This window comes from Culex pipiens, chromosome 2 (genome assembly GCF_016801865.2).
Source record: "Culex pipiens pallens isolate TS chromosome 2, TS_CPP_V2, whole genome shotgun sequence".
NCBI lineage: Eukaryota > Metazoa > Arthropoda > Insecta > Diptera > Culicidae > Culex > Culex pipiens.
In genome coordinates this window covers 116312425-116329148 of record NC_068938.1, presented here as the reverse complement: position 1 = coordinate 116329148, position 16724 = coordinate 116312425, and the positions used below count along the sequence as shown (strand labels likewise).

The 16724-nt window shown below is 35.4% G+C and overlaps 2 protein-coding genes across 11 annotated transcripts in view; both read left to right on the top strand.

Moving 5' to 3' along the window:
• Window positions 1–1734, top strand: part of LOC120429891 (myosin-10) — a 36758-nt gene extending 35024 nt beyond the window's left edge. For all 9 annotated transcript variants that reach the window (XM_052708587.1, XM_052708593.1, XM_052708589.1 and 6 more), the window contains 4 exons: window positions 493–855; window positions 911–981; window positions 1042–1176; window positions 1237–1734. In XM_052708587.1, coding sequence (XP_052564547.1) covers window positions 493–855; window positions 911–981; window positions 1042–1176; window positions 1237–1327 — 660 coding nt within the window. In that variant the 3' untranslated portion in view covers window positions 1328–1734. The remainder of the gene's footprint in view (window positions 1–492; window positions 856–910; window positions 982–1041; window positions 1177–1236) is intronic.
• A 9735-nt stretch (window positions 1735–11469) lies between these two features.
• On the top strand, window positions 11470–13247 carry LOC120429894 (YY1-associated factor 2-like). 2 transcript variants are annotated; one of them, XM_039594988.2, is made up of 2 exons: window positions 11470–11791; window positions 12032–13247. In XM_039594988.2, the coding sequence occupies exons 1-2, from the start codon at window positions 11653–11655 to the stop codon at window positions 12340–12342; spliced, it is 450 nt and encodes a 149-aa protein (XP_039450922.1). In that variant the 5' UTR covers window positions 11470–11652; the 3' UTR covers window positions 12343–13247. The 2 variants fall into 2 exon arrangements, 1 of the variants encoding a protein (XP_039450922.1); XR_005607509.2 differs by having other exon boundaries at window positions 11651–11791; window positions 12017–12176.
• The last annotated feature ends 3477 nt before the right edge of the window (window positions 13248–16724 follow it).

Genomic DNA, 16724 nt, shown 5'->3' with positions numbered 1-16724 from the left:
AAATTCTGCAATTTTGCAATATCAAAACAATACCTTAAATTGGTATGATATGATAGCACATTTTGCTCTTGCATAATCCTTAAGACAAATTTTAAAGGGTGCTCGGAAATGGACTCTACGTCCAATTTCCTTCAAAACAGAGCTTAAAACCGACCTTATAAGATTTGTGGTTCCTGAGCTATCGCCGTTTGAAAATAGGGAATCCGCTAATAAATCGCTAATTTTTGGGGGAGGAACCAAAATGCATTTGGACGAAATTCAGGATTCTTGAATATTTTGAAAGTATCAACAGCCCTGCCAAATTTGAGTAGGATCGGAGAGGGTCTTTTTCAAATGCTGTTCCGCTTATTTACTTAAAATTTGTTGCGTATGCTTGGGGATTTGAACCAATCACCTCTGGAATATTAGTCCAGTGCACGTTATAATTAATCCACACAGGCACACAAGTGTTATCACTTATCTCATAATTCATTGCTTTTCATTTTTCAAAAGTTGGAAGCCCAGGATGCGGCAAAGAAAGCACAACAACAACACCAAAAACTGCAGCAAATGGAACAACAAATTCAAGTGTTGCAACAGGAACTTCAGCATGCAACTCAAGCAGCAAACCAGAAAGCAGCCCAGCAAGCAGGTATTTCCGAACATGATCGAAAGCAACTCGAAGCACAAATGAAACAAATCGAGGACGCCACTCGACTGCTTGAAAGTGAACGTAAGACATTCGAGGACCAACGAAAGGTTATCGAAAATAAGCGGAAAGAGCTGGAGGAGAAAGAAAAAAATCTAGTCGAGTTTGACAAGCAGTTAAAAAAACGAAAAGAACAAATGGACCAGCTGGAAAAGTCACTTCAAAAGGTATTGTGTATGTTATTTTTAAACGGTTAATTTGATGTAAATAATTCTTTTTTAGGCTGGTGGCACTGCAGCAGCAGCAGGCGAATTGAACAAACAGTTAACAGAAACGCAGCAACAGCTAGATAAGTAAGTTAATTAAAAAGAAGAAATTTCTATGTTTTTACTAAATGTTAATTACCACCTCAGGATTACAAAAGACTTCAATGAAGCTAAAGAGGACGCTCAACGATCGGCTGCCGAAACAGAACGATTGCTGCAACTTGTACAAATGACCCAAGAGGAACAAAATCAGAAGGAAAAGACTATTATGGACCTTCAACAGTAAGCTTTACGATAAGGTAAACTGCTCTACAGTTTATAACCATTATTATTTTATTTCAGAGCTTTAAAAAATGCTCAAGCAAAACTCAAAACAGCACAGGCACAACCCCAAGATGCTGGACCAGCCGGTTTCCTGAAAAGTTTCTTCTAAGCATCGTGTTATTAAAAATCCACTGGTTTGTTATTCTTTTGGAATGGAGCTGTTGGAAACAGGAAGGTCATTTTCGAATACAGTTCTTCAGAAGCGTATGATGATGGCTTGGGCATCTGGCACATTCGCATTGCAACAGTATGGGTTTTCAAGGAAAACAAATCAAATATTTTTCCTAACAACATTGATTGGATAATGCGAAGGTTTGCAAATCGTTCACAAGCAATAGAACATCTGACAAAATAAATTGACAAAGTGCGCCATGTTTGCGAGTAAACTGTTACAGAGACAAACTAATACAAACAATGCTGCCATATTGAATAAATTAAGTTAAATATTAGATAATGTACTTTAAAGGTGATATATATCTAAGGATATCGCTGAGCTCGAACATATGAGGAAACAAGTCGCACGGAAAAAAATCAATTCTCGAAATCGTGAATTAAATTCACGAATGCGAGAACCACGAAGAAATATATTCACGTTTATAGTGCAAATGCACCATACTTATGAACAAATTCCTTCGTGGTTCTCACATTCGTGAACTTTATTCACGATTACGAGAATTGTTTTTTTTTTTTTTGTGCGAGAAAACCATTCATTGCTGTTGAAAGAATCTTATTAATATATCATGTTCACAAGCTATTAGTTAGTTGAATATGTATTTTTCTTTTCAAACTAATAATCTTTTCGATTTTTGAAGAACTTCACTGTTTTGAGCAAAACAACATTATTTTGGAAAAATAAAGTATTTTTGTTGGGTATTTTGAATAAAAATGACATATTTGGTTTTATCAATATCCAGCAAATGGAACGCAAGAAATAAGTTGGTGTAGCCAGCATTCCACATTTTCATCTTATACGGTATTATATTTTCTTAATTTTGACAATAAAAAATACTTTAACTATGTAAAAATCAACTTGTCAGCTAGAATCCATGCTGATGCAGGCTTAATTTGCAGTTAGTAGAAATAGCACAAATTTATTTTCACTTTTCATCACTATAAATAATCGCAAATGTTGCCTGCAATGGCGTCAATGCAAACTTCGTTCGAAAATGATTCAAAATAATATAGACAATAATTTAGCAGCACACTGTAAAATAAGATACACGATCCTTAAATCGAGACTTCTTATTACTATGAACCTTAAGGCAGAACATTATTTTTAGGAACCATTTAAACATAACTCAACTAAAAAGAAAACAAACAGTATTGCAAAAAATGAAAACTTCATAAAAAGCTGCATTTTAATTTTCACCTTCGCATTTCTCCACGTTATCTGTTTTGAAATGTCGTCAGAAAACCAAACAAAATATTCGTCGATTTTGCACCTTAATCTATCGCTACAAAATGCACCCCTACGCCAAATTTGAAATGATTAAACGAATAAATTTCAACAACAAAACTTTAATCTCTTTCCTTAAAACTCTTTGTGAGCAAAACTTATCAAATAAATTTCTCCAACTTGAACACACTTGTATCATTTTTTCAATTCTATCAATCAAGAAAAAGAAAAGGAGACAAAAAATAAATATGTATGTACGTGAATTGTTCATGTCTATCGAGAAAATAGGTTTAGAAATCATTATTATTATTATAAAAAGTGGAATGAAAATACGAAAAATGGAATACTGAAAACGCAATATTTTCTATGCGTAACATACTCAACAAAGTAAATGCATACTTACACACATCAACACAAAATATAGAGAACTTATCAAAAAGACGAGAAACCACTTAGTTAATGTGGCAAATCATGAGTCTTGTTGTTACTACACTATTTTGATTACATTTTTGTTGAGAAATAGCAGTTCTACGCAATATGAATTGCATTGAGTTGACGTTCATTACAAAAATCAAGAAAAAACACAACTTGTTATACCTAGTACGATTAATTCAATGAAGCACAAATAAAAAGATTTAAAGGGAATTTCCATGTATCCAACTCTGACACAATTTTGAATGAATGATCACTATTTTCGGTACCTTGCTGTAACATACATTATTAATACAATTTCAGTTCAATAATCTTATGACCTGAGTCTAGCTTTTAACAATCGGTGTTGCGTCTGGCGATACGGAAAAATAGAAAAATATATTATAGAACGACCAAAACCACATGTTATGCTAATAAATTACGTAAGTGAATATGCTGAATTTAACTAAGTGAATGATAATGCACTCGATGAAAATAAAGGAAAAAAATATTTATCGAAACGTACAGTTGCTGTTTTTCTGTAAATAACTATTTACCAGTGAACGTAAGAAGAAGAACAAATACATTTTACCACAATCAACATCTTTTGTTGGATTTGTACAATACATGTTATTGGTCACGTTTCCAACTTACTGAGTGTACAAGCTATTCGGAAAAATGAATTTAAGTTCGACAGATGTAAATAGTAGTTTACAAATCTGTGCGCAGAAGGTTGGAAATATGAGCAATTTCCACCAAAAGTCGTGACTGACATGCATTCCTTTTTTCATCCCCAGATTCCGTATTGAACACCTTTGTCATACTTTCTTTGCATTGCACTTATGGTCATCATCACCAATGATGATTTGATCAGCATCGATGCTGTTTACTTATGGTAATCAATCATGTTTTGAAATTAATATCAGTTTTGCATAGCATTTCATTCAATGATTATTGTTAATATGTTAAATATAGTAATTATTTGTTTTTTTTTCTTGTACCAAATAAGCCCTTGCATTATCTTAAAACACATGCTAACTTTTTTGTTTTTTTTTTAGTTTTCGATCAAATTGAATTTGAAAAGTGCCTTAAAAACATCACTGGAGCACAAAAGATACAGATACGTTTTTTTGCCAACAAAAACAATAATTAACTTTCCAGCTTGAAGATAAATATTGTGCAGTTTATTTAGTAACAAGATTATTATTTCATTCTAGCTGTAGAACTATCTGAATGTGTGTACTCTATTCTATTACGGCTGCTTAAAAGGGATATTTTTGAGTTTTTTATATTTAGTTCAAGTACAATGATCTTATCGGAATTTTTTTAAATTTAGCAACTGTACAATGTCTACAAAAACATGTGTTCTGTTTTTGTATGGCAAACAAAACTGAGATATCTTTTGCAAAAATATAAATAAAATTCAGAGAAATCAAAAACAAAATTAAATATTAAAATGAAACTTGAAAAATCGATCAGATTATGTTAACATTAGCCCTGAAAGCATAATTACTGGAGTTTTTTTTAAAGGTCAAATGAACAAAATTTTCAGTTTTTGCTTTTTGGGTGGTTTTTAATACCCCTGACTCAAGGCGGTTTCAAAAACACCCAAAAAGCACAAATTGGAAATTTGGTTTATTTAACCTTTAAAAAAAAACTCCAGATTTAAATTTCAAAATGAAAACTATTTTATGAAGATGAGACAGTAAGGAAGAAACAAATCATAACTGACTCTTGTTTCTAATTTTCTTTAAAAATTGAGTCTTTATGGCTCGTTTTGTTCCTATTGTAAACGAGTCTCAACCTTACCTAATCATTCATTAGATCTTTTTATATTGGAGAGTATGCGATAGGCCTATTCATAAATCACTTGGACAGATTAAGAAGGTGATGGGATTTATCTCCCAAAAAAGTGGCCGCGTGATTTGTAAATAGTCTTTACAAACAAATAAAGCATGAACACTTAAATAACAACATTAAAATTGTTTAACAATCCATTTGTTAATATTCGAATTCATTCCTTAAAAGTAATAATTTGCCTTAATCTGGTGATTCGTTTTGTTTCATTTCACAATTGTGGTTATCTGAATAAAAAAAGACATCTAACTTTTCCTGTATCTTATTATAAAATCACATAGAAATTGTACTAGAAAACATAAAAAAACTTTCTTCTAGTCACTGGTATTTACATTTTGCTCAATAAAGAAACGAAACAAATCACATACAGAACTATCCACATGAATTTATGAAAGCACAGATACAGATACAGATAGAAAACCAATCAACTTGTAATCTCTATAACTTTTTAATACGGCGTATCCTTGCGCAAAAACAAGCAACGTCCTGTTGAAAAGTGATTGTAGATCTAATGATACGATTGCTCCAATTTTTTACTGATGATTTTGTTCAAAATCAAAGTATTTTTTTTGGTTTGGATTGATTTTTATCATTTAATATGCACTGACAAATAATCCTGAAATAAAACCCATTGAAAAGAAGATGAAACGACCTTTACAACTAATTGAGAGCATCAAGCAAGTGGACAGAGGACCATAACCAAAACAACATAAAACTAAGCAAAATTGTTGCCACGCAATCATCTAATTGAGAAACAATCATTGTGATTCAAATGATAGCCGCTATCATTTGAACAGACATGAGTATTAAAACACTAGAACTACTGAAAGTATTACTGAACAATGTTGGAATCATTGATCATAGTTCCACAAACGATATGCGAGTTACAAATTAAATCAAATTCATCATTCACGGTGCATCAATACGTGAAATTATTTCGGCTAGGATAAATATTATTGTTAGGTTTTGTCATTTTCATTTCGATAAAAATGTTTCGAAACAGTCGATTTAATTTATTCACATATCTCGAAATCCATATATATATAAATATATATACAGCAAATTCCCCACGAAAACAGCATGGAAAAATACAAAAGTCCTCGTATTTTTTTGTTTGGCCATTTGGGTGACCTACACCGTGATAGGGTGGTCTGAAAAATGCCCATTTTCGTCGATTTTCGTAAAAAAACACTTTTTTCGAAAAACCTAACTCCTCGCCATTTTAACCGATTTCAGTTGTCTTAAATGCAAATGAAAGGTGATATGTTGGCCTTTAAAAAATAGTAAAAAGTTTCAAACATATGAAAAGAGCGTATGAAACTTTAAAATGCCGTTTTGACGGTGTCTGGACCAAAGAGCCTACACAGCTAAAAAAATAGTAATCCAGCTGCGTGTAAAAAGCCTGGGTGTAAAATAAATATTGCATTATTTTATGCAGTTTTATGTGATTTTACACCCTGAAATATGTAGCCTATCAGTATGGGAAACCTACTTGACCGAAATGTCAAGCTCATATATGCGTTTATCCGTTCCATTCTTCATCGGTCTGATGGCCGAGCGGGCTAAGGCGCCAGTCCGTACCGTTGGTGCTGGGTTTGAATCCCGTCGGTTGCAACTTTTTTTTGTGTTTACAAAAATTTTACATGCAGTGTGTAATATTAAGTGTTTATTTTGACGAAGGTGATGTGCATGCTTTTGCATGCGATTTTACCATCGGATTTTTTGCTGTGTATGTCTGGAAATATTTTTATCGGATTCCCCGGACATTTTAACATAACATACTAGAAAATGGGAGGAGTTCATTAACAGGATTCCGAGATAAGATTTTTTGAAAATAAAATTCGTGTTTTTTGACGCGCCGCGCGCAAAACCTGGAGAATGACAAAATTGGCAAAAAATCATCTTTTTTCACTAAAACTGCGATAACTTAAAAATTTCAGTGATGACCTATATATGTCTGGGTACCTCTGGGTCTGGTTATCGCAGTTTTAGTGAAAAAAGTTGTTTTTTGCCAATTTCGTCATTCTCCGGTTTTTGCGTGCAGCGCGTCGAAAAACACGGATTTTATTTTTTTTAAATCATATCTCGGAATCCTGTTAATGAACTCCTCCCATTTTTTGATATGTAACGTAAAAATGTCCGGGGAATCCGATAAATATATTTCCAGACATAGGCTCTTTGGTCCAGACACCGTCAAAACGGCATTTTAATGTTTCATACGCCCTTTTCATATGTTAGGCTAGATTTTTGAAACTTCTTACTATTTTTATTTGAAAGGCCAACTTATCACCTTTCATTTGCGTATAAGACAATTGAAATCGGTTAAAATGGCGAGGAGTTATGATTTTTCGAAAAAAGTGGTTTTTGCGAAAATCGACGAAAATGGGCATTTTTCAGACCACCCTATCACGGTGTAGGTCACCCTAATGGCCAAACAAAAAAATACGAGTCTAATTATTTCGGCCGGAGAACCCCCAGAAAAATTTTGAGCCCGATCCGAGCACTTTTGTTTTTTTTTTCATGCTGTTTTCGTGAGAAATTGCTGTATATATATATATATATAACTTTAAAGGAGCACTTAGGACTGCTGCTCGCTAACTGTAATTAATATTTAAGTAGTTAAAATATCTTTAATAAATTATTGATCGTATAAAATAAAAAGAAAAAATCGAAATTTGAGAATCGCAAAGCTATAAATTCAAATCACAACTGTATAGAATAGATCGATAAAAATAGAAAAGGCACTGAGTCGTGGGTATTTGAGTCATGGAAATTGCAGCAAATGGATATACAAAGGAAAAAACAACTGGAGAGAATAACCAAATTAAACCATTAAGATAAAAGTTGACACAAAATAGAAAAGACTCTGATGAACAAAAGCATTCCAAAAAATACTATTCGGTACCAACACTCGATTGCAAATCAAAGAAATAGAAGCATACCAATCGACGCTACATTATGTGTGCAAATAGTTAAGCGGTAATACAAATGTTAATATTATTAAAAATACAATGTTTATTTCAGTTTTATATCACACATCATTAAAAATAAATTAAACCACCTATGTGGTTGGTACCATCTTCACCCATTCCAAATGATTCTCACAAATATTAAATCCCTTAGAACGGCTGAAAAGGTCTTTAGATTATCTAGCCAACGACGGGTCGAATGACGGGTCCGGACATAGTTTACATACAGCAAAAAAAAAGTACATAAGTGGCAATAACTTGAGGCAGGGTTGCCAGCTTTTAAATGTTTTGGACTCGTTGGATATATTATTTGTGGGGCCACTCAACAAAACTACCCCATGAAAATAATGTTGATTTCGCTTCACTAACTTTTCAAAACTAATTTAAATTTATTTGGTGCCTTCCTAACTCCATTACCAAAAATGGTTCACAGAAATGAATTAATTCTAATTTCAACAATGAAATCCATAGAAACCCTAGTGCCCAGATAGTTCTGTTTTTATTGTGAGATAAATTCCAGCTTCAAAAATTACCAAAACATCTAATAAGTTGTTATAACTAAAGACAAGGTTTCTGATCTCAGTTCGGATGATAGATCCGGAAATATTTTTTATAGAAATAAGTGATCCGGTTTTAAAAGTACATAAATACCACAAAAATGTAGAAACAGGGTTGCCAGATTATCAATCTTAAAGACTCATTAGATTATTCGATATCCAAAGTCCCTCTTGTTCGAGGTAATCGTATTGAACTGCTACAATGTTTAAAGTAGAGATTTTCAAATATTCCTCGGTCCTTACCTGGACGTAGCACCTAAAAGGACCTAATAAAAAATAAGTTATGAATAAAAAAAAATAAAAAAATTTCAAGCATTTAAGTACTTTTCGAGAGGTCAATTTTGGCCACAAACTTACCTCAACTTTAGACAGGTGCCAAAATGACAGAATTTGTTTCAGGAACGAGATTTTTTCAGCTAAGTCATCTTATGATGTTCACTACCCAACCCTTTTAACAGAATTTAGTTTCAGTGAGAAGAACCTGAGAAATGCTAAAATCCGTAAAAATCACTTTGTCCCAATCTCACCCTCCAGACCCAATGTCACCCCCACTGACAGTATGTTTTTTTAAGCAATGGAACAGTCAATGTTGTTGGTTTTTACTCAAATAAATTTGATCTCGTTGCTACGGCACAATCCTCGCGATCCTCGGTGATGACCGTTAACCTCTAGCTTTCTCCCACAGCCGTCAGCTCGAGTTCAGCACGTTGGACGAGCTACGGCTATCGTCTCCACGAGATGAGAGATCAGTCTAGGGTTGTAGTCCGTTGGAGTCCCGGGGTCATCACCGAACATACCAGAAGATACAAAGTATCGCCCCATCGACGAAACCTGACAAAGTAGCCCTGGTAAGTTCTGTTGTATTTCTCACGTCAATGTTACTGTCTCAATAAAATAATAGGTCCTTATGAAGCAAGGGTATGGTGGAAAGAGAGGAATCACAAATCCGTATAAATAATTTCAAGATTGTTCAGGTGTAAACCGAAAACGCGATCAAAAATTAAAGTGGAAGAATAAGGCTTTTAACTGCTTATTTAATTGTCGGTGTACAGGCCGCCACACGGTTTAATCATTTTCTGACGTACATTCAATTTTGCAGTCCAAAACCAGTCATTGAATTGAAAAAATAAAATTCTTTTTCAAATTTTCTTTTCTTGATTTGTGTGCACCTACGTTGAAGACCAAGATTGTTTACTTTTTGCTTTTTGGTCTGACAGATTTGGTCTGACAGCTTTATCATGGATTTTGGTCTGGTCTAGGCGAGGGATAGGACACAGCACCTTCCTGTTATGAAGATGCCCCCCAGTAGCATCGAAATGTTGGCATTGTTATAAAACGGACCATACGCTTTTTAATTGACTGATCAGCCGAAACAAAACTCCCAAAATGTTCTCTCCAGAAGTACCGTCAGTGGGAGTGACATTGGGTCTTTGGGGTTAGATTGGGTCAAAGTGATTTTTTACGTATTTTACCATTTCTCAGGTTCTTCTCAATGAAACTGAATTCTGTTAAAAGGGTTGTGTAGAGGACATATTTAGATGACTTCGCTGAAAAAATCTCGTTCCTAGAACAAATCCTGTTATTTTGACAGCTGTCTGAAGTTGAGGTACGTTTTTGCCAAAAATGACCTCTCGAAAAATCATTTTTCTAATATTTTTGTTGGAATTGCTCGAAAACTACCCGAATGTTTGTAAATATCTACTTCAAACATTGTAAAATGTCAATACTATTCCCTCGAACAAGAAAAACTGTTGGATGACTTGTTTTTACCATATCGTTGTATTTGAGCATCATTTTAGTTTCATTTGACCCAATGTCACCCCCTCTAAGGGGTGAAATTGGGTAAATTTTAAAACTTTCATTTAAGGTAGTGATCGTCAAAATCCACCATATTTTGGGAAAATGTTCGTTAACTATCTAAGAACAAATCTACGTTGAAAGATTTTCGATGTTATTTAAATTGTTTTTGTTATTAAAAAATTTCGAGAGGTGTATCGTTTTTTGACCCATAGCCCCATAGTCACTCCCACTGACGGTATTATATATTTTTATCAAAACAGGGCTGCGGAGTCGAGTCGTATTTCAAGCGACTCTAACTCCGACTACGACTCCAACTCCGGCCTACCAACTCCTACCCCAACTCCTACCCCAACTCCGACTCTGACTCAAGCTTTCAATAACTTTTTGGCTCCAACTCTGACTCCGACTACGACTCAACATACTTTTAAATATTTTGAAAGTTACTTTGAAAAAAAAATGGATAGGATAATTTAATTAATCTCTAAGTGTCAAGTTTTTTCCAAGGAAAATAAGTTCGAATCACAAAACGGAAAAAAAGTTTCTAGGTAAGTTTTATACGTTATTAAAACAGAAATTAAATCCAGTTTTCAATTTTGTAATCAGATTTGGATTTATTTAAATAACCTCAAATTTACATTTATTTTTCTAAAAGCTAATAAATTTAAAAATCGAATTGTATTTTTTATGAATCGTTAGTAGATATCAAGTCTTAATGATCTATTTAACATATTAAAAGCTACATTGATTTTTATTTAAGACGTGGACATGGACACATGGACATCAAGCCTGAAGAAGTCATTGCAAATCAATGCCGATAGTACAGTGCCGATTTATTTTGCATCGACCAATCTGTTTCCCTTGACAAACTGTAACTAGCAATGGTGGCCGACAGCTATAAAGTCAACTTCGTTTTCATACATTTTAAATGGTTTACAATCTTGTGAAAGTTTTTCGAATGAAAATATAAACATTCAGCGTTAGTTCTTTTTTTTGCCTCCTGATTTTCTGCGAAAAAATCACTTCATTTTTTTGTTTAGAGAATGTATTGAATTGATCATAAAAATACCTTTTTGTATCAGTCCTACCAATAAAACAGTTCTTTAGTTTCTAAAATTAACTGTCATTTCAAATTGATGCCGACCACTCCCATTTTGCTATAAACATTGTCAAAAAAGACATAATGGAGTTAAGCGAAGCTGCCTGCCATTTTGGTGAGCTATAATGATGCTCATAAGAGAACAATGTTTATATCAAGAGCAGCAGAAAAACGACCGGGTAGGTAGCCAAGGAGGAGAACGATTAAGAAAGTGACGTTTGTTGCAGCCATCATCAAAAAGCTGAAAAAATTGTTCCGATTTAATTGCAGTGTTCAAAATGTCTCAGTTTTTATTGCAAAATTAGCCCAACATTGAATATTCGGGTCCCTAGACGTTGATTACAAGACATGGATAAGAACAAATCACCAATTCGTCGTGCAAAACGTCAATCAAAAGTAGTAGAGGAGAATTTTTGGGACTGCAGTGTGTGCACCTATAGAAACACAGCCGAAGCGTTCAAGTGCTTAATGTGCGACGTACGGAAAGGTAAAGGGAATTCCTCTCCTCTTATGCTATGAGTGAAAAGAAGTATAATTTCTTGAAGAATGATTGCTGTACATTTTTCTTATTAGTAGGTAACCATAAACATCAATTAGGTTGTCTAAATACAAAAAAAAATACAATTTCACTCATACTATAAGAAAGGGGATTGTCATACATATAAATACCTGTACTGCCAAAAAGAAGGGGATGCATTATAATTAATTTCAGTTTACTCGGTTCCAGGCACATCAACCCGCAAACCTCGCCTTAACTCGGCGCTGGTAGCACAACAAGCGGCAACACAAGCCTTTCCCGGGGCCTCAGGAACTCCTGCGCAGAACTCCAAGTCACCAGGAAGCAAAACATCACGGAATAAAAACAAAAGATCGAAATATCCTCCCCGACTGAAAAACATCGACCGATCTAGCGGACAAACACGAGAAGTCACTGTAAATTCTGTAACGGTTGTTATAACCGAATACAAACCGAAGTCATCAGTAAGTCGGCATGATTCAAGTGAAAGCTTTAGTGAGAGTAATGATTCTAGAAGTTAAACTAATTTAAAATACATAGAATAATGTTTCCACAGAGAACTTATTTATTGTAAAAATGTCAACATTTTAACTAAACGCATAAGACAGTGAAGAAATGTATCGAACCTTAAAACGAATTATGTGAATAATAGCTTCTAATCTGCTCAATGTTCTTTAATGATTAATTTATTTTGCACTGCGTTATGATGTTTGTGTTTTATTTTTAGTTTTGAAAATACAAACGGCACAGTTTCGTCCTTCATTATAACGAGTATTTTAGGTAAAATGCAGAATCAACATTGTAAAACAATATTTCAACAATGATATTATTTCACCAACTACGAGAAATCACAACTATTTGTAAGAGTAAGAAAATTGTACTGATTTAATTGTAAATTCCTTTAAAACGCGATACAATAAATTCAAAAATATGCTTTAAGATAAGTTCACTAGCTACACATTTGTTGCAATGGATGAAAATCAACTGGATTAGGCAAAGTTAAATTTAGTGTTGAAAGATGACTTACAAATTTCGAATCACTGCAAACAAACTGAGAAATGGAATAGATTTATACTGCCACATACTTCAGTAGCAAACTCAAAAATTAAAACTGATCTAATAGATTAAACCAATCATGCAACAACATTCAAGTCACACGAACTTAAACATCCGGATGCAATTAAATCAATGTTATGATCAAGCTGCTTGTGAACCTACCGTTATGCATTTGATAAACATAACATTCTAAATGTGCAGTTGACAATTAAAGAGCAGGTTTAAAGCTAACATGTTTTACAAGCAACAAACATAGGTTTGTCCTGCATTGTCAACCATGAAGATGTCCCGGATATTTAAAATAATGGTAAGATTTGTCAAAAAAAAGTCTAGCCATAGATTTAAAATAAACTCTTAATACGGAATACAACTCTGAAAAGTGTTTTTAATATATTTTTCCTCCAAGCGAACAGTGTCCAGAACCCTTTGAAAATAAAATGTTCCAGCCTACAGGACCCGGGAGCACCAAAACTTCAAAGTAGGGTAGGGTAGTCATCAATGAGACACTTTTGGTTTTTAACTTTCAACGATTTTTGTATTTTTTTCATCAGCATGTTTTAATGAGCTTTTTGTTGCATTTTCTTTCTTTTAATGTGTTCTAACATTGACCAAAATATCAGATCGATCCGACCTCTACAGCCAGAGCAATCCAACTGTCTCATTGTAGACGCACTTGGCAGGAACAATGAGACAGGTGGGGAACAATGAGACACTCTACGAAAATCAATACTTTTCTATTAAAACATCATGTTTTTGTATTGTTCCATTGCAGGTGACTTACCTTGAACATTTTAAAGCAATTTTGCCAACTTGAAGCTTTCATTAACAAAAGTTATACTTAAAAGTATTTAAATTTAGTAAAATCCATTTATTTATACCATATAACTTTATATGTTCGGCTAAATGAAGTCAAAGCTCAATAAATATGCCAAAAATCACTTCCGATTCATGTTTTGAAGGATTTCCCTAGATTTTGAAAAGTTTAATGAAGAAAAATCAAAGTGTCTCTTTGTTACCCATAGGCTGAAAAGAGTGGGGAACAATGAGACAGTATTGGAGGTATATTCTAAATTTTGATCAATTCTAATGAAAGGCCATTATAGCCCAACTCATGCCCTATGAAATGACGAAAGAAGTTTGGAGAAATTTTAGTTTTTGTATTATTGGCAGCCTATAAGCGAAAATGTAATTTTCAGTCATAATTTACTTTTACACCCCAAAATCAAACATTTATGAATAACTTTGCAAGGGAGCGTCCATAACCAAAGACACTATTATGACAGGCCTGTATCCAGTAGATACACCTTTCCCAAAAATATGAGCCTGATTGGTTGAAACTACGACTTGTGAGAGCCATTTTATCATTGTTCCCCGTGTCTCATTGATGACTACTCTACCCTACATATGTTAAAAACGTGGGTTTTATAGAAAACCTGGATGTATGGGTATCAAAAGATCGGAAATTTTACGCCTTTTTCGATGCCACATAGGTTGACTTGTAAATTGTGGACCGGTTCAGATGCCGGTTTATTTAGCAATTCTATGGTAATATATTGACATTTAGTTGAATTAAAAGTTTGCAAAATAAAGTTTAGATAAGTTTTATATAGAATTTCCAGAGTAATATAAACTTTTATACTAAGTAGTTAGTAAACTTTATATTCAATCAAAATTATTGTTTTAATCAGTCAAGGATGCCTATTTCGAGTTTGGAGACTGGATTTATGGTGATTTGTCAACAAATAACATTATTTGTGTTAATTTTTGGAAAGGTGTACAAACTTTTTTTGCACCTTTTTAATTTTCGTAATAGTATTTGTTATATAACTTTTTATAGAAATCATCTTTTTATGAGCTTTTTGTAGCAAAATGTCTGTCATGAGTTTCTGAACAAAACGTAGTACTAGGTTTCTGTCAACATTAAATTGTTTAGATGTTTCATCACAATATGTGCATAGTGCCCAAGGGGTGTAATACTTTTTTACATACTGTACATATCGACTCAGAATCGAAAACTGAACAAATGTCTGTGTGTATGTATGTGTGTGGTATGTGTGTGTGTGTGTGTTTTTTTTACAAGGTCGGAATCTGCTACCAGACACCTGATAATTAATTTCTCAGGTAGTGTGGGGTTGGGAAAAAAAATTTTCCCGACCCAATAAACCAGTTCTTGAACGTCGTGCCTTTTTCCCCCCGGGACCACCTTTCGGTATAACTTCGGGGGGAGGCGTTGCATTTCTGCACTAGTCTACTTACAGGATCCATGCCGGGTACTAGAACCATTTCCTGTTCTACTTACATATGAGTCCATGCGAGGGTTTAACCGCGCCTAAGAATCGCGTTACTTTTGATCTGCTAGTCATATGCAGCCCTCTCCTTGGACCATCGAGACGTGTACCGATTTGGTAGAGCCAACCGTCATAACGTGCTCTCCTTCACAGCCACACTCGTGGGTTCTCGACTCCTGTGACCATCGAGACGTGTACCGATTTGGTAGAGCCGACCATCATAATGTGCTCTCCTTCACAGCCACACTCGTGGGTTTTCAACTAGGCTCCTAGTCGTTCCTCCTCTGATCGTCTCTCCATTTCCGCTGGAGAGCCGAAGTGATTTGCGTCATCGCTCCGACGACCGCATTCCACTTGGCGATGTCACTGCACATTCTTCGCACCACATTATCCGGGCTGGTGTCTGCTCCGATAATTGCCAGCATTTCGCTTCGCGCTGCCTCGAAGCGAGGGCAGGCGAACACCACGTGCTCCGGTGTTTCCTCGCAATCGACGCAGTCCGGACAGAGAGGAGACTCTGCATGTCCGAAACTTTGCAGGTACTTCCTGAAGCAGCCATGGCCCGACAGGAACTGTGTGAGGTGAAAGGTGACCTCTCCGTGCCTTCTGCTCACCCACGTGGATATGGACGGGATAAGCCGATGCGTCCATCTGCCTTTCTCCGTGGTGTCCCACTCCCGTTGCCACCTTGCCAGCGATTCGGCTCTCGCAGCTTCCCGGATACCTCTAGTGCCTCTTCGGTTGTAGCGCACGGTGTCCTCCTCCAGTGTGATGCCGATGGGGATCATTCCGGCTATGACACCAACTGCTTCCGACGAGATGGTCCTGTACGCGCTTGCAACCCGCATGGCCATCAGTCTCTGCGTTCTGTCGAGCAGCGCTCGATATCGCTTCGTCCCCAGCGCCGTCCACCATACCGGTCCGCCGTACCTAAGTATAGACGTCGCGACACTTGCCAAGAGGCGGCGCCTACTGCTCCTGGGTCCAGCGTTGTTCGGCATAATCCTCGACAGTGCCATGATCGCCTTAGCCACCTTCTCGCAGGCGTAATCGACGTGGCTGTTGAAGTTCAGCCGGTCATCCACCATCACCCCGAGGTAGGGTAGAGTAGTCATCAATGAGACACGGGGAACAATGATAAAATGGCTCTCACAAGACGTAGTTTCAATCAATCAGGCTCATATTTGGGGGAAAGGTGTGTCTACTAGATACACGTCTGCTATAATTGTGGCTTTGGTTATGGATGCTCCCTTGTAAAGTTATTCATACATGTTTGATTCTGGGGTGTAATAGTAAATTATGACTAAAAATTACATTTTCGCTCATAGGCTGCCATTAACACAAAAACTAATATTTCTCCAAATTTCTTTCGTCATTTTACAGGGCATAAGTTGGGCTACAATGTCCTTTTATTGGGTTTGACCAAAATTTAGAATATACCCAGAATCCAGGGCTGTCTCATTGTTCCCCACTCTTTTCTACCCATGGGTAACAATGAGACACTTTGATTTTTCTTCATTAAACTTTTCAAAATCTGTGGAAATCTTTCAAAACATGAA

What these genes read in the sequence shown, in the direction of transcription:
- LOC120429894 (XM_039594988.2), top strand. Translation starts at nt 11,653, where the DNA reads ATGGATAAGAACAAATCACCAATTCGTCGTGCAAAACGTCAATCAAAA. An exon ending in AATGTGCGACGTACGGAAAG is followed by an intron (nt 11,792 to 12,031) that starts GTAAAGGGAATT and finishes ACTCGGTTCCAG; the next exon opens with GCACATCAACCCGCAAACCT.